This window comes from Cygnus atratus, chromosome 3 (assembly GCF_013377495.2).
Source record: "Cygnus atratus isolate AKBS03 ecotype Queensland, Australia chromosome 3, CAtr_DNAZoo_HiC_assembly, whole genome shotgun sequence".
Classification (NCBI taxonomy): domain Eukaryota; kingdom Metazoa; phylum Chordata; class Aves; order Anseriformes; family Anatidae; genus Cygnus; species Cygnus atratus.
The window spans coordinates 31,609,013-31,631,379 of NC_066364.1; the positions used below are offsets into that span (position 1 = coordinate 31,609,013).

At 44.6% G+C, this 22,367-nt stretch overlaps 1 protein-coding gene across 1 annotated transcript; it reads right to left on the reverse strand.

Moving 5' to 3' along the window:
* Positions 1 to 72: 72 nt before the first annotated feature.
* Positions 73 to 21,127, reverse strand: B3GAT2 (beta-1,3-glucuronyltransferase 2). Its single transcript, XM_035542991.2, has 4 exons — positions 20,606 to 21,127; positions 8,592 to 8,736; positions 597 to 745; positions 73 to 521 (listed from the first exon to the last, which is right to left on the reverse strand). The coding sequence occupies exons 1-4, from the start codon at positions 21,125 to 21,127 to the stop codon at positions 435 to 437; spliced, it is 903 nt and encodes a 300-aa protein (XP_035398884.1). The 3' UTR covers positions 73 to 434.
* Between the last annotated feature and the right edge of the window lie 1,240 nt (positions 21,128 to 22,367).

Sequence of the window (22,367 nt, forward strand, 5' to 3'; positions counted from 1 at the left end):
AAGAAAAAACATGTTCAATTTGGAGCATCTATTTATGCAAATATTTAGATCAACTGTTCATGATTTAAAATCAGTTTATAATTACACCATTAAGCTGGATAAATACAAAAACTATGTACATACATGATGATTTTGAAAATATTCCATTGCAGTCATGTTTCTCTTGCTTGTTTTTACTATGTGGAAACAGCCTTAAAATAAAGGTAAGTGTCAGTTTATTAAGACGAGTTCAGAAATGCATGCAAACAAGTTAGAACAAAGCACACCCATTTGATTTGCTTATTAGAGTATCTGACAACTTTCGTTTTGTTTCCACAGAAGTCCATCAGGTGACTGTTAAGAGATCTCACACACGTAGACTGTTGTAACTGGCTGATTGCGAACACCTTCTGACACATCCGTTGTACTGTACCTCCTCTATAACTGTCTCCAGTTCATACCTCGATATTGACTGTGTCCAGATGGTATTTTGGCTCATTAGCTAGATTGACTTTTTCTGTTCGTGTGTGCCATACAAGGACCTATAAAACAACATTTGCATTAATACAGCCTTCTCCAAAGAAAATACAAGAGCTTCTTAGTAAGGAAATTAGTACCTTTGTGCAGTTGTTTGCTTTTGGTTCCAGTTCCTCCACTGTAGTTATCTGTTTCAGAAAATCCGATTCTTGCATTCCCGGCTGAGAACCACGACGCTTGAATACAGCTTTTGGATGTGACAGAATCACTTGAAGACTCACAGCAAACCCTTCAAGAAAAAAAAAAAAAAGGGTTAAGAAACCCTTTAAGGTTTTACATTTTGTGCGGATTACACTTAAGCCTAGAAATCTCCATGTTCCTTTTAAAAACATGTAAATTTGATTATATGGGTAGACAATATTTAGTAGTTTTGTACATCCCACGTTGTTTTGTTTTGCCCCGGAGATGCACTCAGATTTTTTTTTAATTGCACTGTATTTTCAACACGTTTAATCAGTTTCCTGTAATGAAGAGAATGTTTTTTGCCTGAAAAGTCAGCTGTTGCTAAGATGTTGGACTGTCTTTTCCCTTTCTACTCCTAGTTAAGAAAATAAAACTGAATTTTAACTAAAATAAAATGTATGACATTCACACTGAACAAACACTTCTAGGTTTAAAGGTGAGAGTCAGAAAAAAAGTTACGTAACTGATGACTGTTGTCTTTAGAGATTTTTTACCTTGTTGATGAGACACATCATTTATAAGCAGTCACCTGCAAGACAATCTGTAGCTGATCTGTGCATTGCACAAAGAATTTCATCAGTGGGCATACCTCTGTTGGCAATGCATTCCCCCTAATAACATACATTAGGCCCCCCAAAGGGAGATAACAAACCAGGAAATCAGAAGTTTGAACAAACTCACCCTTTCTGAAGCAGAAAGGTTAGTCTTCCCATTTGCTGTTATTTACAGAAATGTAGTGTTTTCATTCAGTAAGGTTCAGTCATACGTGTACTTCAAGTATGACTCAAAACTGTTCTGATACACTTGTGGAGAAAAAATACATTTGCAATGCCTTATGTCTAATAGCCAAGACTACCAAATAAATAAATGCTTTTCAGTCAGTTCTGAGTGGTGCCAGCTGCCCCTTTGTAAGAGAAGCTGCTGTCCCTTTACAACAGTATTGACATCTGATTTGGAAAACTGTGAGCATGTTAAAGACAATGTTAAGATTTTTCTCATTAAAAAAGAGTATAATTTTCTCTAATGGAATATAAGTCTGTCTCCTTTTTTACTAGAACTATCTTGCCGCTGTATTTTCCTTGAAACTACCTGGGTCTTTTATGGGAGTCTTTTAAAGAAGAAAATAAAAGGAAGTAGTTAATACATCATATGCAAAGAAAGCGTGTTGAAACCACTTTTACCTTACAGTACAGTAAGACTCCAGAAAGTGATTTTTTTTTTCTTTAAAAGTAAAGAATTGCCCTGGTTCAGTTCAGTATTTTTGGTTAGGTTTTCTTCTAAATTAGAACAAGCAATTAAAATTTTTGGTGTAACTGGACTTCACTGTGGTTGACAGTTTGGGCACAAAACCATATTGTTTGCTCTGCAAGGTAAGTCTTTGCTGGAGCCCTGATCAGCTGTAGGAGCTGCTGTTTCCTTTTAAAATGCTATAAGATTTAAGCTCGTCATCCATGAAGAAGAAAATGAAGTAAACACCAAAATTAGTACAGTGTCCTAGATTTTAAGAGTGGTGAAGGCATCCATCCTAGGTAGAAAAGAAACACATTTTCTAGCATTTCTTTGCATGTCTCACATGACTTGGTCCCTGGTTCCCCATAGTCCATGCTTATCAATACAAGAATTTCTTCTAGGGTCTCTTGGTGCAAACCTGCTCCTGTGTTGAGAAACAGAGTCAGGTCTAAGGATGAATTTCTCCTATGCACGTATCTTCAACAGTGCTGTGCCCCCCCCGCACATAACACATAGCCTTGGTACCGTGTTACTGCAAACCACCCTTCTAGAGTGCTGTCAAAAATCCCCCGTGTTTTCAGACATGAAATTAAGTCAGATTATTAAACTGTTGTACACAGTAAGGACATAGACTGCTGTGCACTGACTGGCCTGAGGCTTGGTTTCGTGATCAGTGGTCATGCATTCTCTGTGTATCTTAAGAGACTGAGTAAGCAGCAACTTGAAAATAATTCAGGGAGACTTATCTCCCAGCTCTGCAGTTCTTCAGCTCTGCTGTATAACTGCTTTAATTTCACGTGACATATTTCTGTAGATAAGGCTTCCAGCGGACTTGGAAAACATTTTCTAGTGCCAACTTTTGGTTGGCTTTATCACAGATCATTCTGGCATCAAGAAGAGATAGATGGCTGAGGTTTTGGCCACACTGGCACTAGTTACTCCCCTTGGTAGCTAATGATCCCATGATAGTTGATGAAGAGCCACTCTTGTGTCTGAATTCTAGCTGCACCAAGGAATTACATGGAATTAATGTCTCCAGTGTAGCGTAACTGAGCAGCACTACACTCACAAGGTCATACTGAACTTAATCACTTAAAATACCATGGGACAATTTCACAGACAAAGTGTAAAGGGGCATTTTGTTTGTTTAGTGCAAGGCTGTAACCGAACTCTAATTGGCTGAATATCCACCTGGGTACGAATGAATTTGTTGGAAGATGAGACCTCTGGAAAACATGACAAAAACTGCATCTGTGCTTCTTTCTATGGAACCGATCTGTTAATTCACACCTTGACTTGTCTTGGATCAACAGTTTCTGTTCGGTGATAAACATTTTTCTTCACCCAGTTAGACAGCCTTTGAGGATTTAGTTGCCACAATAAATGCCTCTGCCTCCTGAAGGCTCTAGATAGGATACTAGCTGAAGGCAAGCTAGAGACTGAGCATCTTTATCACTTCCAGAGTGATAATGTGATAAATGTTTAGCATTTTAGCATGTTTAGCTCAGTGCTGGTGTTGACACAGATACACTGCTTTCCACACAGTTTGAGGTACTACCTTTGATTTGTTAAACATGTCCTGACTTGGGATCTGCTTCCTTCTTCTCCCTGTGATGTAAAATTTGGGTTCAATATTTTAAAAATATATATTGTTTGTAGTTCAGAACAGAGAAACGTTCTAACAATTCATTCACCTGAAAGGGGTTCTCCATTTTAAACTGAGCAACCTGTAAAACAGTTGTTACATACTTGATGGCGGGGTTGGGGGTTTGTCTGCTGTAGCCACTCAGTTTTTTTGTTGTTTGTACTTTGTCTTGCAGCAGCAGCTCTATCAGATTCAGATGCAATGCACCATGTTTTGCAGTGTCTTTAACAGACTGGCTTTTTTTCTCTCAGGAGAATCGTGAGAAAGATGAGATGTATTAAAGCTCTCACATCACCACAGAACCCAGGAAACAGGTGGTTGCTCAGGCCCTAGCAGAGGGACTTGGAGCACAATGAATGACTCAAAATCTGCCTGCCCAGTGAATCACAGGTATAGATTAATCTGTATGACTGAAGCAGCTGCTGGAATGCTAATGTAAAGCATGCATCTGTTTTCCTTGAACAGTCTTGACATTGCGAGATTCATGATCTAACTTGTTCTCATGGGTGGTGAAAAACTCTTGCACTGGAAACAAGCTGTAAGTAAATCGATAACAGTGTCACTTACAGAAGATTTAGAATCAGGTCTATAATAAACAACACAGTGCACTCACTTCAGCCGCCCAGGTGGCTACTGATAACTTAAAAATAGTTTGTGGTGGTTTGTTTTTTTGGGGGGAGGCACAGGGAGGGATTTTTTTAAATTCCCCCAAAGCCTCAAAGTGTTCTTGTTGCAGCTTGCGTTCTTTTAGATATCAAAGTGTAATGACGTACTAGAGTTGATACTTGAATCAGGCTTTCTAGGTCCAGAGAAATTCCAGTTCGTCCTCGTAGACAGCGTAAGTATTTGTGGAGCCTGACGTTAGGACAAGCACAGGTAGACCAAATCTTCAACAGAAATTATCTGGCAATATACAGGAATAGTGTTCTAGCCAAACCAAAAGTAGCTATTGCTTGAAGTTACTATTTTACCATCCATTCAGACCAAACTGCCTAAAAAGATGTGAAAAATGATCCCATACTTCAGTGTATGATTCTCTTCTTCTGTGGGGTAGGGATGGCCTCTACTAGCACTCAACAGGTGTGCGTCCTTCCACGGATAAAAGCCGTGACAGCAGGCAAGGCGGTGAAATAAGGAACGGCGTTCGAGACCTCCTCAGGTAGTTTTACATCAAGGCAACCAACTACTGGAGTTTCACCTCCTTCGCTCCCCTGAAAAGGGGAGTGAGATGGGTCTGTCACATCATTTTTCTGCCAACCTATTACAAAAAGAGTGCCTCAGCTAGAGTCACCAGAAGCAAAGATGCTTCACAGCTTTCACAGTCAAATTCTGTTCAGTCTGTGACAGAAATACTAATGAAAAAAGGTGTCTGTCTTGCAGTAAATTTTGCTTAGATTAAGATGAAACCTGACTTGAGTGACAACGCATTTCCATACTTCCTAGCTCCTAACATGATAGTATATCTTTTTTTTTTTAAACCTAGTTTTCCTCAGTTCATGTTTAACCTATATTTTAATAGCACTTTTAAAGCGTTAGGACTGTGTGTTTGAAAAGACAGTATGTTTCCTTTCCTACCCTCTGGGTAGTGTTTGTCTGTATCTGGAGCAAGATTTTCTTAATTTCATTCTTTGTGTACAAGAGCCCAACTTCTGTAACTTTCATGTCATGGATATAGAATTTTTCTCAGCTTTGTTTAATAAAATATCATCATAGTCTAGGTAAAAGTACAAACAATATTTATTGCAGAATCCAGTAAAGTACTGTTTTCACTGAGAACTACAAAGCCAACTCTTCAACAGTTCTAGGTAATACACGTTTCTAAAGTAATAAGCACAGGTTGAATTTCAGCCAATGGTAAATACCTTTTACCATTCTCGTGAAACCAAATAGGTAAAATTTACTTTAGAAGTTGAAAATTAATTTTGGCTTGTGTTGCCACACTGCTCTCCCTACTTAAATCTTTTCCATAGCCAGTTCTGCAAACATGGAAATACAGCCCTGGCACACAGGCTTTAGCAAGAAGACCACTTCTAACTGTGGAAAAAGAGGGATGCTCACTGTACCACAGAACCCTGTGGTTGAGTCCAGGGGCTCTCAGGAGGCGAGAGAGCAAACAGCAGCTCCTTTCTTTTCCCTCCTCAGCCCTGCTCTCCCCTGCTTCTAATGGACAGAGCAAAGAGGGGAAAAAAAAACATATTCTTCCCCTGCCCCAGCCTTTTTTTGAATGCACACTTATCTATCTTCCAAGTAACCTGTGCTTCTTCTCCTTATTTTCCTTGAACTCATACTCTCTTTTCTCACACTCCCTTTTCTCTAACAGCCAAATGCTCTCCCATGTGTTTGCAGTCATTTCTTACCCCTTTTTCCTGCTAACTCAGACTCACTGTCCCATTTTGCTTACAACACCCAATTCTCTTTCCCTTTTCTTCCCTTATGATAAGGAAGTCTGTCAAACTCTAGAAAGCATCTACCGTTAAAACTGAGGCAGTACTTTAAAAACACCAGAACTAATTTGTATGCTCTGTTGGTTGCCAGACAATAAGGAACACAGGAAATAGCTACTCTGCTTTCTGAATGCAATTTATTACCGGGGCATAACAGTGTCAACCACAAACTTCTCCAAAGAAATCAATGTTCACTTAACAGATAAAATGTGACTGCCACATGTGAGGACACTTCAAAGAAGAAACTAGAAGTTGGCCAGCTAGGGTCTTTAGCTGATCCCAATGAAATCAGCAGTACCTGTCTCCACTTGTGGTAGATTTGAGTTTGGCCCTATATCTTAAAGCCGAGAATAAGAAGTTTGTGTACTTAAGCACAAGGATGCACTTAACTGAACAGCCACAAATTAAATCGGTGACCTTTTGAACAGCCATCCTTTTCATACCAAGCCTCCTGATCAAATCCTTGTGAAAATCACTAAGAAAATATGGTTCTATAAAAGAACAGAGCCCCTTATCATTACCTTGGGACTCAGAACATTAATTAGAAACAGCTATAGACAGCTGGACAGCTTAACTTACACACTATTTATTTTTTATTCCTGATCTTCCCTACGTGCAGTATATGAAATAACCTTAGTTGCTTACATAGTTGGTGCCAGTAGAAGGAGGAATTCCAGTGATGCAATCAGCATGCACTTCAGTTTACTAGCAAGTCCTCTAAGTCCCCAAAGGTATAGAGGTGTGCTAGGGGTGACAAGGCTGGAAAACATGTTCACGCACATCGTGTATACCACACCTGTTCAGACACCTTTTAAGTTCTGAATTCACAGCTTCTGTGCTGATTGTGCCCTTCCACCGTGTTCCTGAGGGGAATGAAGATGCAAACTTAACATACATATTTACCTGACTACATAACATCCATTTCCCTCTTCACTGAAATAATGGTATTTAAAACATATTTTTTTTCTGATTTTTCTGTTTTGTTTTTTTTTTTGAAGAAAAATGGAAGTTCTTTCACAAAGTAATACCTCCTTTTTGGTGATTCTGCAATAATTTCCTGTACTCTCAGCCCTTCTACCTGTTTCTGTAACTCTCTCTTCCATGACTTCTGTAGTCATGTCAGAGCAGGTCATGCTCCTAATGGAGCTGCTTTTCCCTCATGCCAGTGTTTCAGCCAGCCACTGCAAACTGTAAGCAAAGATGACATGAACTTTCCATGCATCTCTTCATATCAGGGTTAGACTCCCTTGGCTAATGTTGTGTAATGGCTTTTTGCCTGCTGCTAATGAATTATGAACCATGCTATCATCCTTACAATGCCCAAGAGCAACCAATTCTACAACATAGTATCTGTATGTATCTATATATCCACAGGCAGAGACCGTTCTTAAAGCCTGGAGCTGCAGCCAGGCTGCAGGCATTTTGGGATTGACATACCTAGATCTCCCCCCGAGGAACGCCTCTACCTAGAGGCTTTAAAATTTTTTCATGCCAGGTGGTATTAGTAACCTGGAAGGTTTCTACAGTGCAGAAAAATTCACCTGTTGATACTTCTGCTACTACTTAGTTCTCTTAGTGCAATTTTTAACCAACTGTACTGTAAATACTGCACATATTTGTCATCAAACACTTCAATCCATACAAAAACAGTCTGTTGAGATGAGAAAGCACTGTCCCTTTCCCACTCCTGAAGCATAAAGGTTTTAAGAAAATTGAAAATTGCTGGCTGTTTCTATCCCATTCGTGCCCTTGTATCCCTACTTTTCCCCTCCCTCTGCACCCTGAATACAGAATATGCTTAAGTGCAAATACTGTATCATTCTGGGAAACCAGCTGCTGCTACATCAGCAATCAGAATTCGGGACCATGATGATTCATGTGACAGTTGTGAGTATATAAAAAAGAGTGTCTAAGCATGGACTGGCAGCAAGACAGAGCTCTGTGGTGTGCTAACTTCATACCAGAAGACTGAGTAGATCAATTCTGAAGCTTTTCTGCCTTCATCTGTTAGGCTATAGCTGACAGTGATTTTTTTCCCCCCCTCAGCACACCATTTCATACTATATCCATCTACAGTTATCACCATCATTCCAAATAGCCAATAAAAAATGAATTATATCATGATAAAGTAGCATTTTACAATATGGGGTCTAAGAAGGGTCTCCATTTATACTGACTGCTGTAGATTGATGACACAAGGAAAGGGAGGCGTTCCTTGCAAAAATTAACTCGTTAATTTAAAAAAAAAATTAACAGCTTAACTTACAATTAACTTGTAAATCGTACTTGTAATTGTTTCAGACAATTTATACAACGTAACTGCCAAGTTGCCACATAAAATTAAAAGCAAGTGAAAGTAAGTTCAGCTATCACTACGAAGCAACTTAATTAAACGAGATGTGCAAGCTAAGACTTCCAGGATATTTAATGCTAAAGGGCTACGTACAGCGGCTACACTTCAGAAGTTTTAACAGCTGCTTACCTCGAGACATCTGTTTCTGTCCCACTCACAGAAAATGTAGGTCTAGGTGTTATGAGAAACACGTTCATACGCCATGAAGCTTGGTGCTTACCTGCCATGTCAATAGCAAACGGCCTGTCAGCTCTCCAGCCAGTATACCAGCCGACGACTTTGCCGTTTTCCACGACGGGGCGCTCATACCGCCGTCCTCCCACAAGTCCCACGGGCCACACCGACACTTTGCGGGTCGTACGCATCTGCAAGAGGCAGGTGCAGCGTGACTTTGTGCATGTTTTTTTTCTTAGTAAGCTTTTTTATAAGTGTTGGTGGAAAGCCTACACATTAATTGTCAATACTAGGTACTTACGAGGAATTCTAGCTTACAGGTGTCAGCCTGACAGCATTTGGAAGCTGCATAGGCCCACTCATTTTCTGTGAAATCTCCAGCTCCCTAGCTAGTAGGCACCTCCTTTCTACTGGAAATATCTGATTCAAGTTATTTTTAAAACAAAAATTTTTAAAGCTGTGAAAAAACACTACTTGCTTTCTTGTTTGTTCGGGTTTTTCAAGGTGCATTAGATCTTTGTTACAGGCAAAACTACAGCATTCTCTCAGTAGGCGTATTTCTATAGATCTCTTATCAATTCTGAGAGAGATCCCAGTGAGATTATAGGAATGATTAACAAATACGCATTTCATTAAGACATGTACAATGTACAATTAGAGACTATTAGCAAGTACACAGAGTACAAGATACTGCGACACACAACCCTTCCCCTACCCACAACATACCAGATTTGGACAAAAGATGCAGATTAGATCTATTAAAGGGTCACAAATAAACAAACAAATAAATAAATAAACAAGTTTTGGGGCTATTCCTTTTAACATTTACATTTCCTCTCAAAAAGAGCTGTTAAGTTTCTGAGAAGGACAGAAAGCAGGTTGGGCAGTGTGCAAGTTTGTTGTCAGTAATGGAAGTTTTTCCCCGGTGTAACCAAATGTAATTCTGGAAATGCAGTCCCCATCTATCCTAGAAGAAACTATAGGTACTGGAAGATCACTCGTTAGCAACAGGCATGTTGGACTGGGATTCTTCTGTTCACAGGCTAGAAGACCACTACCTGCAGAAAACAGAAGACGATCCCCACGGCCCTGCTCCCCACAGGAAAATGGCCACCGCTGCGGCCTGAGGACTTGAGAAGCCGAGCACAGAACTGACAACACGGACACAACTCACGTTGTTTTACCACGCTAGTTCAAATGCCACTGATTTAACTACCGTGCTTAAATATGGTCTTACTTAAGCAAGCAAGAAACTATTCCAGTGTGACATGGGTTTAATTCGATCAATTTTTAAAACAACCTCATCTTCTAGTGTAGTTGAGGCCTATTCCTTAGGGAAAGGTTATCCCTTTCTCCTTCCAAGTACTCATCTTAGCAAGAAAAGCACATGAAATTTTATTTATTTGTAACTGCACTCCCCTATCGATAGATGTTCAAGTAAAAGACAACCTTGGTTAAATATTAAACACTTCCCTCTCTTTCTGTCAAGGTGAAAGATTTATCATATGTATCATCTACACTCCCATGAGATCCGCTAGAAAAAACAAAGAGAGCACTTCACTCTTGTTGGCATTTCTACACTAGAAGCATTAGCAGAGCTTTTAAAGAGAATATAGGGAATGCATAAAATACATATTTAAAAATCCAGATATGTATGTGCACACAGAGGAGAGGTGTACACCTCTTCTCCTTCTGATTCTTTGTGCACCTTTAATGTCTGAACTATTGGCTATTTCAGTGCCAGTAAGAGACTGCAATGAATGTCTCTACAGGTTACTGTTAAAGGTGTTTGCCTTTAACTGTTCTGCCTGCTTAAGATATTTTTTCCTGCCTCTCCCACTCATCCATTCAGAAAAAACAGAATTAGCAATTAACTATTCAGATATGGAAATCAGTCAAACCTTCTCATGAAGCTCTTTTAGCTCTGGTTTTAATGATACATCCCATTTGCAAGTTTTTCTAACAGCATATTGGCATTAATATCCAAGCACATGGGATATGGACACAGAGCATGATCCTCTCGGGCTTGTCTACACATGCAAGTCTGCAGTAGGTTTCCAAGGGCACGATTGAGCCGTGCACCCACCTATGGCACACGTCCTCTACCTCCTTTCTATTAGCACCAATACCTTCTTGAGCGCATGGCTGCAGCAACAACTTCTCGGCATCTGGATTTACAGCACTTTGACAGCTCTGTGCTAGCCGCCTGCCTGCACCCATGCTGCTCTGCATGGTGAGCACGAACTGCCACAAGGTACGGGCAGGATCCCAGCTGCGCCAGAGCCCTGCCTGCTCTCACTGGAAGCCTTCGGGCAGCTATGTTGCAAAGTGAGCCCGACCACACAGAGCTTCCGGGCAGGGTGAATACTGGCTGCAGCATTTATGCTAACACAGCTAGACAGATTTTCATCAGTACTTCACCTTACAGTCTGTAGGGAAACCTTGTTACTCGAGAGTGTCCCACTGACCTCCAGAAAGCAGCATGAAATGCCCCAGGAAGGTTTAATTATTATAGTCTTGTGTTCATCTCCATGTCTGTGAGTTACGTCAGTAATGCCACCATACCTCAGGAGAAAATAGGCACACATTTACAGAGCTCTTCATTTTGTACTCGTGTTAGTTTCTTTGTTCTCACAGGTTACATTTGTGGAGAATGAAGTAAGTGGGTGTCAACAATACAGCAATCCCTTTAAGTACAAACTGAAAGAGCACATCTAGACCGGTATTTATGCTAATTCTGAAATACCTTACAGCCTCAGGATTTGCTAGGCAGATGGAAGTAGGAATATTTCTTCTAATCTTCTGAGAATAGCATTACTGCATTTAACGTACTCACGTGTGTCATGGCTGTATTTATGTACGATGGGAAGAAAGCTGTATTTGGATTAAAAGGTCAGCTTGCAACTGAGATTTGACGCTACCAATCATTAGGACACAAAAAGGTGATTGAAAAACATGTTAATTCTAAATAGCTTTGCTGCTGTGAGTTAAACTACCGCCAAAATCCTATAAATTACGAACAGCTTTGTAAATTACTCTTCTAGCTGTCACTTTTATGTGTGGCAGCACATGCTATCTTAATGTTCACCACTTTTAAGCCCTATTAGTTTACACGAATAAGATTCATCTTTCTTACACATAACTCTCTGAAGGGTAGGCATCTAGTCAATCCTAGTTAAACTTTGATAGTTAATAAGCAGAGAGATGAACCTGCTGATGTGATTCATCCTGATCAGCTTAGACAACAATCTTAAGATAGGATGAATCTTCTATCTCCTAAAAATGTGGTTTTTTTTTCCTCTCTTTACTTTTTGATTATTTGAAGGTAGTCAGGACACAGGAGAAGAGTGATGTACTGGATGGGGAAAGATGGGAAAAAGGACACTGCAAGATGGCAGAACAAGTGAAAATGAAGCAGTTGAGAACTAGGAAGGAGTGGGCAAGGAAATGACAGGAGAGAGCAGTAACAACTGACAAAAGAAATCCCAGTGAGGTGATGGGAATACAGCAGTAGATATAGTACTAATATAGGAACCACTGAAGAATAACATGTGAAAATGCACAAAACGTAGCTGAGCAATAAAAGAGATAGCGTTAAAAGCATTGCCAAAAATAGCACCGCAGTCAATCAAGAAAAGCTACTTAATGGGATGTGCTGATGGATAGGTAAGATGCCAAGCCAGGAATAAAATAAAAAAAGCCCTAGGGGAATGAAGGTAAATGACAAAGAGAAGGAAATATACTTCCTACAGTGAAAAGGCTTCAAGGCAGGAACAACAATTCCTGTGTTTTTGCAGCCTGATGTTGATGTGTTTCTATTTGGATTCAATGTTGACAGCAAAAACAAACCTGGCTGCCACATGCAGTAAGCTTTGTTCTGTTCTCTGTCACTTCAGCCCCTGTGTAGTTTGTGATCTGTACTGGTCAGTCTACAGACTATCATCCAGGCTCACCTGGATGAAACTCCATCCCAGTGAGTTTCAAACAGATCTATATGCAAAATTCCAATTTATTATTACCAAAGACATGATCTAGAGCCTAGAGCTCCTTCACTACAAGTCTTCCAGAAAAAAAAATAAATAAAAATAATAATAATAAAAAAATTATGGGGTAAAGCAAGAGCATAGCCAGGTTCCTTATCAGTTCTCAAGCAGGTGTTGTGCATTACTCTCAGGTCACATAAAGCCAATTTCTACTTCAACAAAACTTACCTGACTGCAGTACAAGCCAGGATAGCTCAGCAGCAACATTGCCATGTTCATTTTCTTAGACATGAAAAGGAGCTCCTTACTTCAGAGGAGGTCCTGTGTCAGAAAATCTGTGCCAGTGGTTTTCTGGTTCAGGGACTGTGAGTGAGGCTTTGGTGACAGTAACTTTAAGAAGCAAGTCTTTTGTCAGTAAACAGGGGTCTATGTCTCCACCAGAAAATGTGTAGGAAGGGTCTACAAATCAAAAAATGTGTCAGTCACTGACCTAGCCTGCCCTGCCCCACAGCTAGATAAATGGTATTTGAACAAGACCTGAAGGATCTATGTCCAGGTGGAGGTCGGTGACAAGTGGTGTCCCTCAGGGGTCTGTCCTGGGATCGGTATTCTTTAATATCTTTACTAGGGACAAAGACAGTGGAATCGGGTGCACCCTCAGCAAGTTTGAAGGTGACACCAAGCTGAGTGGTGCAGTTGATACAAGAGAAGGAAGGGATGCCATCCAAAGGGGTCTGGACAGGCTGGAGAAGTGGGCCCATGTGAACCTAATGAGGTTCAACAAGGCCAAGTGCAAGGTGCTGCACCTGGGACAGGGCAATCCCAGACATGAGGACAGGATGGGAGAAGAACTCATTGAGAGCAGCCCTGCAGAGAAGGACTTGTGGGTTCTGGTGGACAAAAAGCCTGACTGAGCCAGCCATGTGTGCTTGCAGCCCAGAAGGCCAACTGCGTCCTGGGCTGCCCCAACAGAGGGGTGGCCAGCAGGGGAGGGAGGTGATTGTGCCCCTCTGCTCTGACCCCATGAGGCCCCACCTGGAGTGCTGCATCCAGGTCTGGGGCCCCCAGCACAAGAAGGATGTGGGGCTGTTAGAGCTGGTCCATAGGAGGGCCACAAAGATGATCAAGGGGCTGGAGCACCTCTCCTGTGAAGAAAGGCTGAGGGAGCTGGGGTGAACATCCCCTGGAGAAGAGAAGGCTGCGGGGTGACCTCACTGCAGCCTTTCAGTACTTAAAGGGGACTTATAAAAAAGATGGAGAGTGACGTTTTGCTCAGTCAGATAATGACAGGACAAGGGAGAATGGTTTTAAACTAAAAGAAGGGAATTTAGATTGATGTTAGGAGGAAATTCTTCACTCAGAGGGTGGTGAGGCCCTGGCACAGGTTGCCCAGAGAAGCTGTGGATGCCCCATCCCTGGAGGTGCTCAAGGCCAGGCTGGATGGGGCCCTGGAAACCTGATCCAGTGGGTGGCATCCCTGCCTATGGCAGGGGGGTTGAAACTGGGTGATCTTTAAGGTCCCTTCCAACCCAAGCCATTCTGTGGTTCTCTGATGTTTGTCTTATCTTTTCTTAAAGACCTCAAACAACAGAAGCTCTACAACCCTCACAGGTAATCTGATTCAGTGCTTCATCATCCTTACCGTTACTTTTTTCAAATATCTGCCTTAAGCTTTCTTTGCTGATTTTTACGCAATCCACACCACATAGGAAAGATGATAGATTAATTTTCCCTTCTCTCAAGCAACATTTTATGTATTGGATACTATGATTAATGCTTCTAAATCCTCGGGTACAAATGTCAGTACTGCTTCCCTACGGGAGAAAACTGTACTAAACTGCAGCAGCTAGGAGCCAACTTGGGAAGACTTCCAAAAGATTTGTTGTTCATGTTTCTTTTGACTCTTCTACTTACTAATTCTTTTTCTTATCCTACTTTCTGTCATTCCATTCAGCTGTGTTCCTGCATCATGCAAGGCACCCCCCTAAAGAGCCTCCAACCATTCATAATTAATTTGGTAGTAATGGCATTAGTTTCACAGGTAAAAAGGAAAAGACTTGACAAAATGCAGAAATAGACAGTGCTTTGCACCATGTAATCCAGAGTCCCTCACTTAGATAAATATGCTTCAAATAGCTTTTTTGTCACCGTTTCCTCTCATTTTAAGCTATTTCATTGTTTCTCTACCAGCCTTTTCTCATCGAGCCTTTTTAGCATAGGTATTACATGTCTACGTGCAAGGGGAATTGTCAGTGTGCATTTAAAATCTGTCACGTATTCTTAAGCCATTTATATACCAGGAAGATATTTAATGTGCTGCTAACTCATATTTAGATCTTTTTTATTACGAAGGAAATAACTAATGACAGCCAGCTAATATTTAATTCTGTCTAGGCTACTGAGTGTTATTTTTAAGGCTATAGCAAAAATCTGATTTTCCAACCAGTTCCAAGAGATGCGACAAAAGATCTCCATGTTTTCAGAGAGAACTAGATTCATTTCCACTACTTTTAAATCTTTGCATAAATATATCCATTAAAAGATACACCGAAGTCTACTTTTACATAATTGTCATAACTTGAATACACTTTATTAAGCTATCAAAAGAACACTAACCCTTCCCTTGTTAAATTTGGAATAAATAGTAAATATTCAATTCTTCTCTAGTGTCTTCTTTGAGTTGCTTTCAAACTATGCTACAAAGTAGATCATGGGAAAGCTGAAGCCTAAGTTCAATTTCCCACTGCTCTTTCCCAGAAAAACCCTGTCTAACGTGAAGTCTGCTTGGGGTGGGGGGAGGAATGACTGGAAAAGAGATTTAAAAAAAATATTTAAAACCCTTCACCCTTCTTATGCTAATAGGGAATAACAGTTATGAACAGTCAGAGATTCAGAAATTTTGTCTTCACTTTCATATTTTCCTGACATTTTTTCTTCTGACAAAGCAGACATCAATGTCACTTCTCAATTAAGGTTTAATCCAGAAACTATTCAAATGGGGGGGAGAAGCTCCCATTAGGTTTCTCTGATCACTGCATCAGATCAAACGTCCCTGGGATGTGAATGGGTTAGTCTACTTTTGGTGCTAATTTAAGCCCACAGATAAAGTAGCAAATTAAAACTGCCATCTCCTACATGTAAACAAACCCCAAACCAATTCAAGCCATTGACAAGGAACACATTACCCTGAAATGTGTATCAAATTAACTTTGATAAGGGCCAACACCTGCATCTCACATGCATTTGACAAGACAGCGCGTAACAGAATGGAGGCTGTCCTGCCCTGGCCACACGTTGCAGAAAGCCCCACACCATCACGGAGAGCTCCCTAGAAAGGAAGGAGAACTGCGCATGGCTGAGAGACACGTCCATTGGCCACCCGATGCCTACATGACACACAATGCCTGCAAGTATTTCTGTTCTGATTTTACTAACGCGGGTATTTTAAGCCATGAACTGCTACCAGCAGTTAAGATATCTGCTACCTTTGTACAAATCCTCTGGGAGAGGGAAGAGCGGGGGCATGAGAAAATGTTTTCAGAGTGATTCACTCTCACAACTCATCCTCTGCTCTGCAGTGCCACTATGGAAATTATCAGTGCCTATTAGCAAAGGCATGATCTTTACTATTTTTCCTCTGTTCTTCATGAATCTTCTTTCCCATCCGGCTGACTTGAAGACGATCCTGTCTGGGCAATTTAGGCCACTACCTAAGCATTAGCATACTTCCCAAATACTAGAGAATTTCTGTTTTGATTTGGTTTAAATTTCTCCTGTGAAGAGCGACCCAGATGACTGTCCTCTTCACTGATCTGATTCATATCTTTTTTTGTGGTTCCACAAATCTTGAATTACCTGTAAAGACTACCTCAAATTCAAGCAAAGGAGATGGAGATCTCTCTCCTCCACCTCCTTCCCTTCTAGCATGAGAGGGCATTCTTGTGCAGGCGACAGCTTTGGTAATTTGAATTCTGGTCCCCAACCCAGTGAGCAACCAGACTAACTGAGCTACTGAATAAAAGGACTTTTTTTCTCCTTAGAAATGCCAATTAATGCTTTGCACTGTGTTCTGCAGGTCTGCATTCAGAACACACCTTACGGCATAAGTTCCTCTAAGAAGACCCAGTCTGTGAATCCTCAGCTCACACTCAGACAAGACAGTGGTATGTGCTTGCACACTTTAGGCACCCATCAAACCTTGCTTAGACACCAGTGACCAACGGGCTAGGGGTGGCAGTGAGGGAGATCATGGTTTTAGATATAAGCTCTTGAATTTCACAGTTACGTGTCCAAGTGCAATACAAGCAAAGGTGACAGATAAAACTTAGGACCCTCTGAAAGTCAATGCATTTCTGAATACAACAACCTCAGCTTCTAGCACATTAAAGACCTTTGCTCCTGCTCTTTGTACTCCTTAAGCAGCATGGCTCTCATCCCCAAAGGTTTCAGGGGAGAGTCTGCACAATCAACAGCAGAGTGGATCTCCAGCACTAGTTCATCCCGCTTGCATGTATAACCATCCGTGGACCAAGCAAGCGGTGGCCTTTGGCCAACTACTCAAAATATGGAAAGGGCAGAGAAAACAACTGAGACCCACAAACACACGAAGGATGTGAAGAGGTAAGGGAAGTGGAATTTCAACAATGTCTGCCTTCAGTTTCCAGTGCTCAGGCTGATCTTGTTTAAAAAAAAAAAAATCCTCTATGAAGGTGGAATGCCAGCCTTATCTAAGATTTTCTTTCTGGAAGTCTAAAAATATAGAACCGGCAGTTGCTAGGCATCAGTCACAATATTACAATAACTTGCATTCAGGAATAAGATGAAGCACAAAGACAACAAACCATAACAGAGTCACTCCAAAAAGAACAGCCTACAGTAAAAAATAGAAGTTATGATGACTCATGTAGGAACATCTGTATAGCCTATCGGATACTGAATTTGGGATTTCAGGCCTCTCAGAAGCTTTGTTAAGAACCCAGGCTGAGGTTCAACTGATAAAAGACGTTTTCAGAAAGTGGACAGCTTTTTCTGATGGAGAGATGCAGCTGGACACCTCCAGGCAAACACATCATATCTGAGCAGGGAAAAAAATAAATCAGTTTTGATGTCTGGATCCCTAAAGAATAAATGACAAAACAATACACCAAACCCAGCAGCACTGAAGTAAAAGCGTGATTTTTCACCTGGGCACCATTATACTCTCAGGCAAAAAGAGCTGGGCATAACTTAAAGAAGCCACGCCTCCACACCCGGAAATATTTCTTGATCATAACCGTAGCCCCACTTAGCTCTCCAAATAATTTTACAGCCCCTGAGCCAATTGGTCCTTTCCCCGGAGCCTTTTCAGGAAGATTAGCCTCAGCTGAGCCAGTAAGGAATACAGTACCAGTGGAAAGACACCAGCTATGACTAAACCTGCTCAGACCCCCTCCAGCCTGACTGCGAGGGTGTACTTTACCAGTCAAACACACATGTGCCACTGCATGTCCCACAAAATAAACTACTATAAAAGCACCAGGGGGTTCCAGATTTACTGCAGATGGTGACATTTCCCAGCAAAGCACCACTGTAAGGTTTGTTGTTCTCATTCCTCCCCCCCTCTTGATTTCCACAGAGCACATTTTGCCCCGTTCACTCCCTATCAGATGAAACACACTCACTCCTGTAAGTACCAGATAGGAGGACTTTGGACAGCGATTAGAATTTCCTGGGTAGTTTAGAATTGCCTGGGGCAGTGACTTGCTGGAGGCCACCCAGCCAAGGCAGGTAGGACCAGCAGTCGGAGCTCCTCTCTCCTTGCTCCACGTTTACACTGCTCTCCCAAGTAAGCAGATGAGTTAATCAGACTTTGGGATTAGGCAACTGCACATCTGGAGAATCACGCCTGGTAAGGTAACCAAGAGCAGGCAGAAAACACCTCCCTCCCAGGCATCTTTACACCACTTCCACGACGGAGTTACTGCTGGATTCCTTCTGCATGCAACATGTTCTGAAGTTGCTCTTTTTGTGCTTGGAGAAGAGAAGCACAGTTTACCCCCGTAAATCAATCAATCCCTGAAGGAGAGAGCAGGATTTACTACAGAGCTGTCGAGCCAGAATCCGTAACCACAGAGAAGTTTTTTTTTAAAAAAACAAACAAACAAACAAAAAAAAAAAAAAACAAGAAATAGAATTTCAAGCAGTGTCTTGACTGAAAACAAAGCTACTAGCTCCCTCCAAATGTAACCTCCCACTTGTCATAAAGGCACATTCAGCCTGCAAATTGCAAATCCTGCCAAGGGACTTCAGTTAACTTGGTCAGGCCGACACGGCATTCCTGGAGTTACTGTCAGCGGCATCCCAGAGACCTGCCCTACACACCACCCATCGGTGGTGCCAGGAGACAGCCACGGGAGCATTCAGGGATAGCTGGAGCAGGAGCTCTTCCTCTGCTTCTGCACTGGAGCTTTCCAGCTGCTACCTGTCACAAGGAGAACTCATTCATTCGTAGGATTCAAAACAAACACCTCCTGCACAGCGGCTGAACCCTGGTCAAAGAGAAGCCGTGGGGCTGCATAGCTGCAGGTGTGAGGTTACCACTCCTGCCAGCAGGAGGGAGCACAGGTTGCCTGCTCTGCTGGTAATGTCTAAGGTTAGCCCTTCAGACATTCATTCCTTTGCCTTCATGTATTCTTTGGCCGAGAGATCACTTGTACCTTTCCGTTTCATCATCCACACCAATTAGAACAACAGTACAGGGAATAATAAAAGAATAAATCTGACATGCACACCAGTAGCCATGGGCCACTCAAGTGACATGCCTGCAATACTGTTCCTTTAGTTTGCCCTAAACATTTGCACTCCAAAGAAAGTAGAGATTCACCTCCAGGTATTTTCTCTCACACTACTTGTGGTGTGAAAGAGCATTTTCTGTATCGATTTACAGAGTCCCTTAGAAAGAATGAGGTTAGTTTCACATCTCCGAGTAGCGACGGGCACTCCCATCCCACCGAAGATCAGTATATGGAATTATTCTGCATCATAACACCCCAAGCACAGCCGTGAGATTTTAAGGAAATCAATCACAGCAAGGGCTTAGCCCCCAGGCACAGGTCCCCCGATTAGCAGCTTCGATGCCGAATGCCAAACTGGAAAAGGAACTAGGGCATCTCTGCTCAACGGGACCTCGTACCTGTCAACACGCAGAAAGTGGAAGCGGATGCGCTACAAATCTAAACACAAGCCAACATAAGCATTTCTAAAATAACCCGCTCTGGGGAATTTCACGTGCTTCACATTTCTGCGTATCACGATCCTCTTAGCCTACCAAGAGGAAAACATCTGAGGGAGCACGACGCCTGTGAAGTGCAGAACGGAGGTGCACGCTGCTCTACACCGCACCGCCTGCCAGTGAAAGGCAGGGGTCAGGATCCGTCCCGAGCCCTTGACGTTCCCCACCTGCCTGCCAGCCTCCTGTCCTGTCCCCTTCCCATGCCATCCTGCCAAGGTTACTCTCCAAACTGTCACAGGAGATGCAAGTAACGATTCTTCTGCTGCTTTACATCCATTAATTATTATTAGGCATCCCTCCTTCCTGCCAGGGGAAATGAGACAGAAAGCCGGATAACCTCCCCCAAATCCTTGCCAGTTCCCACCGAGAAGGAGCAAAGCCCTTCACCGGGTGGCTGAAAACGCGTCCCTTTACGAAAGAGCCTGCCGAAGGGCTGGTTAGTCCTCCTGGTGACAGCCTGCTGCTGCTTTTAGGGGCTGCTTTTAGGGGCTGCTTTTAGGGGCGGGAGGCTCGGGGAAGTCGGGGCAGCAGGGGACGGCCCCGGAGGACGGACGGGGCAGCTCGATGCCTGGCCCTGGAGCAGCTCCTTCACTCCAGGCAGCGAGAGCACAGCCTGAAGGAACCGAAACTTGTCTGGAGGAGGAGAAAACACCTCCGCAAGTTCTCGGGATGCCCCAAAACACCGTGGCAGCGCGGGGCGTCGGGGCGCTGCCGTGCGGGATGGGGCTGGGGGGGGGCGGGGGGGGGGACGGGGAGATTTTGGGGGGGACGCTGCCCGAGGGGAGCCCTCCCCGCCTCCCCACGCACCTCGTGGAAGAGCTCCAGGCTGTAGGTGTTGTCGTCGTCGGCGAAGAAGAGCACTCCGGGCTGCGGGGGGGGCAGGTGCTGGTGCCGCTGCCGCAGCCAGGCCAGGCCGGCGTTGCGCTGCTCGGTGGCCCGGGGCAGCCCCGGCCTCTTGTAGCGCCGGGGCGTGGGGACGTGCAGGTGGGTGCAGGGCAGCCCGGCCGCCGCCACGAAGCGGCTCACCAGCTCGCTGCGGGCCGCCGCGTCCTCCACCAGGATCCAGTGGAGCCGCGACACCTGCCGGAGGGTGTTGGCCAGCCGGGTCAGCTCGGCTTTCTGCACCGGGCGGCTGTAGGTGGGCGTGATGGCGTAGATGGTGGGCAGCGCCGCCTCGGGGCCGCGCACGCGGGACCCCCCCCCGCCATCACCCCCGGCTCCGGCCCGGGGGGGCAGCGGCGGGCGGCTGCTGTCGATGTCCAGCACGATGATGACCACGAGCACCCAGGGCAGCAGCAGGAGGAAGCGGCCGAAGAGCAGGGACTTCATTCTGCAGCCCCCCCCCCCCCTCCCGCCACCCCCCTCAGCGCCGCCCCATGGACGGCAGCGGGGGCGCTAAGCGCATGGCCGCCCCCCGACCCACCGCTCAACGCCCCGAGGGGCTCGGGGGGTCCCCGGTGCCCCCCCTGGTGCCCCCCGGTACCCCGCTGTGCCCCCCGGTATCCCCCCGATGCCCCTCGAAGCCCCCTGGAGCCCTCCCCGGTGCCCCCCGACGGGGGCAGCAGCGCGGCTCCGCCGCCGCCGCCCCTCTACCAGCGCCCTTCCTCCTCCTCCTCCTCCTCCCTCAGCATCGCCGCGGCGCCGGGGGGCTCCGGGGAGCGAGGCTGCTCCTCAGCCGCTTCCCCGGGCGGCTCTGGCGGGGCGGGGAGGCGGCGGGGAGGCAGCGGAGGGAGGGTCCCCGCGGGCGGCTCCAGGGGGGCTCCCGCCCCGCTCCGCCCCGCTCCGCTCTGCCGGCCTCCCCCCGGGCTCCGAGGCGGGGCACCGGGCGCCCTCGGGGGGCTGAGGCTGCCCCCGGACCTTCCGCAGCCCCCCGAAAACTTCTGCCGCCGCCCCCCGACGGCCCCGAGCCCGGGGGCGGCCCCGAGCCCCCCGCCGGCGGCGCTTCCCCCTCCAGCGGGCTGGGTCCGCCTAATTCATTTTATTTCTCCCTCTCCTTCTCCTTCTCCTTCCAGAGGAAGAGCGGTTTGGAGCTCGGCAGAAGCCCCAAGTTGTACATAACGCGCCGGTTCCTGCTCGCCATCCCCCTCGGGTCCCCCCGACGGCCGTGGCCCGGAGCCCTCTCGGCAGCACCCCCGGGCCTTTGCCTCTCAGGGGAGGCACCGAGAGCAGGGGGAAGCACCTGCTGTCGGCATTTTTCTGAATCTCGTTTCGCTGCTTTCCCCCCGTCTTTTACTTTGCCTCGTCTCAGAAGGGCTCGGCATGACGCGAGAGCTCCTTTGTAAATCAGTCGTACATGGGAATTTGCTAATATCCCACCTTTCTGCGCTTTGCTTGAATAAAAGGCGTTCGCCAAGTGCCGTACCACGCCTGAAATGCATGATCTAAAGCCCCCGGGAATAATTCCTCACCGAGGAAGTTCCCCGTGCATTTTGCAGCACTCGCTGCTGTCGCAGCTGAAGACCTGCTTACAACTTGAGCTGAACGCTTCAGTCTTCGTGTTGCACAAAAACACGGGGGCACAGAATGAGTGTTTACAAATTGGGGAACCCTCCTCGGTTCCCTGATTAAA

Coding starts and splice junctions, on each gene's coding strand:
- B3GAT2 (XM_035542991.2), bottom strand. CDS start 21,127: ATGAAGTCCCTGCTCTTCGGCCGCTTCCTCCTGCTGCTGCCCTGGGTG. Junction 8,737..20,605: donor GCCTGGAGCTCTTCCACGAG/GTGCGTGGGGAG, acceptor TGCCTCTTGCAG/ATGCGTACGACCCGCAAAGT. Junction 522..596: donor AAGCAAACAACTGCACAAAG/GTACTAATTTCC, acceptor GTTGTTTTATAG/GTCCTTGTATGGCACACACG.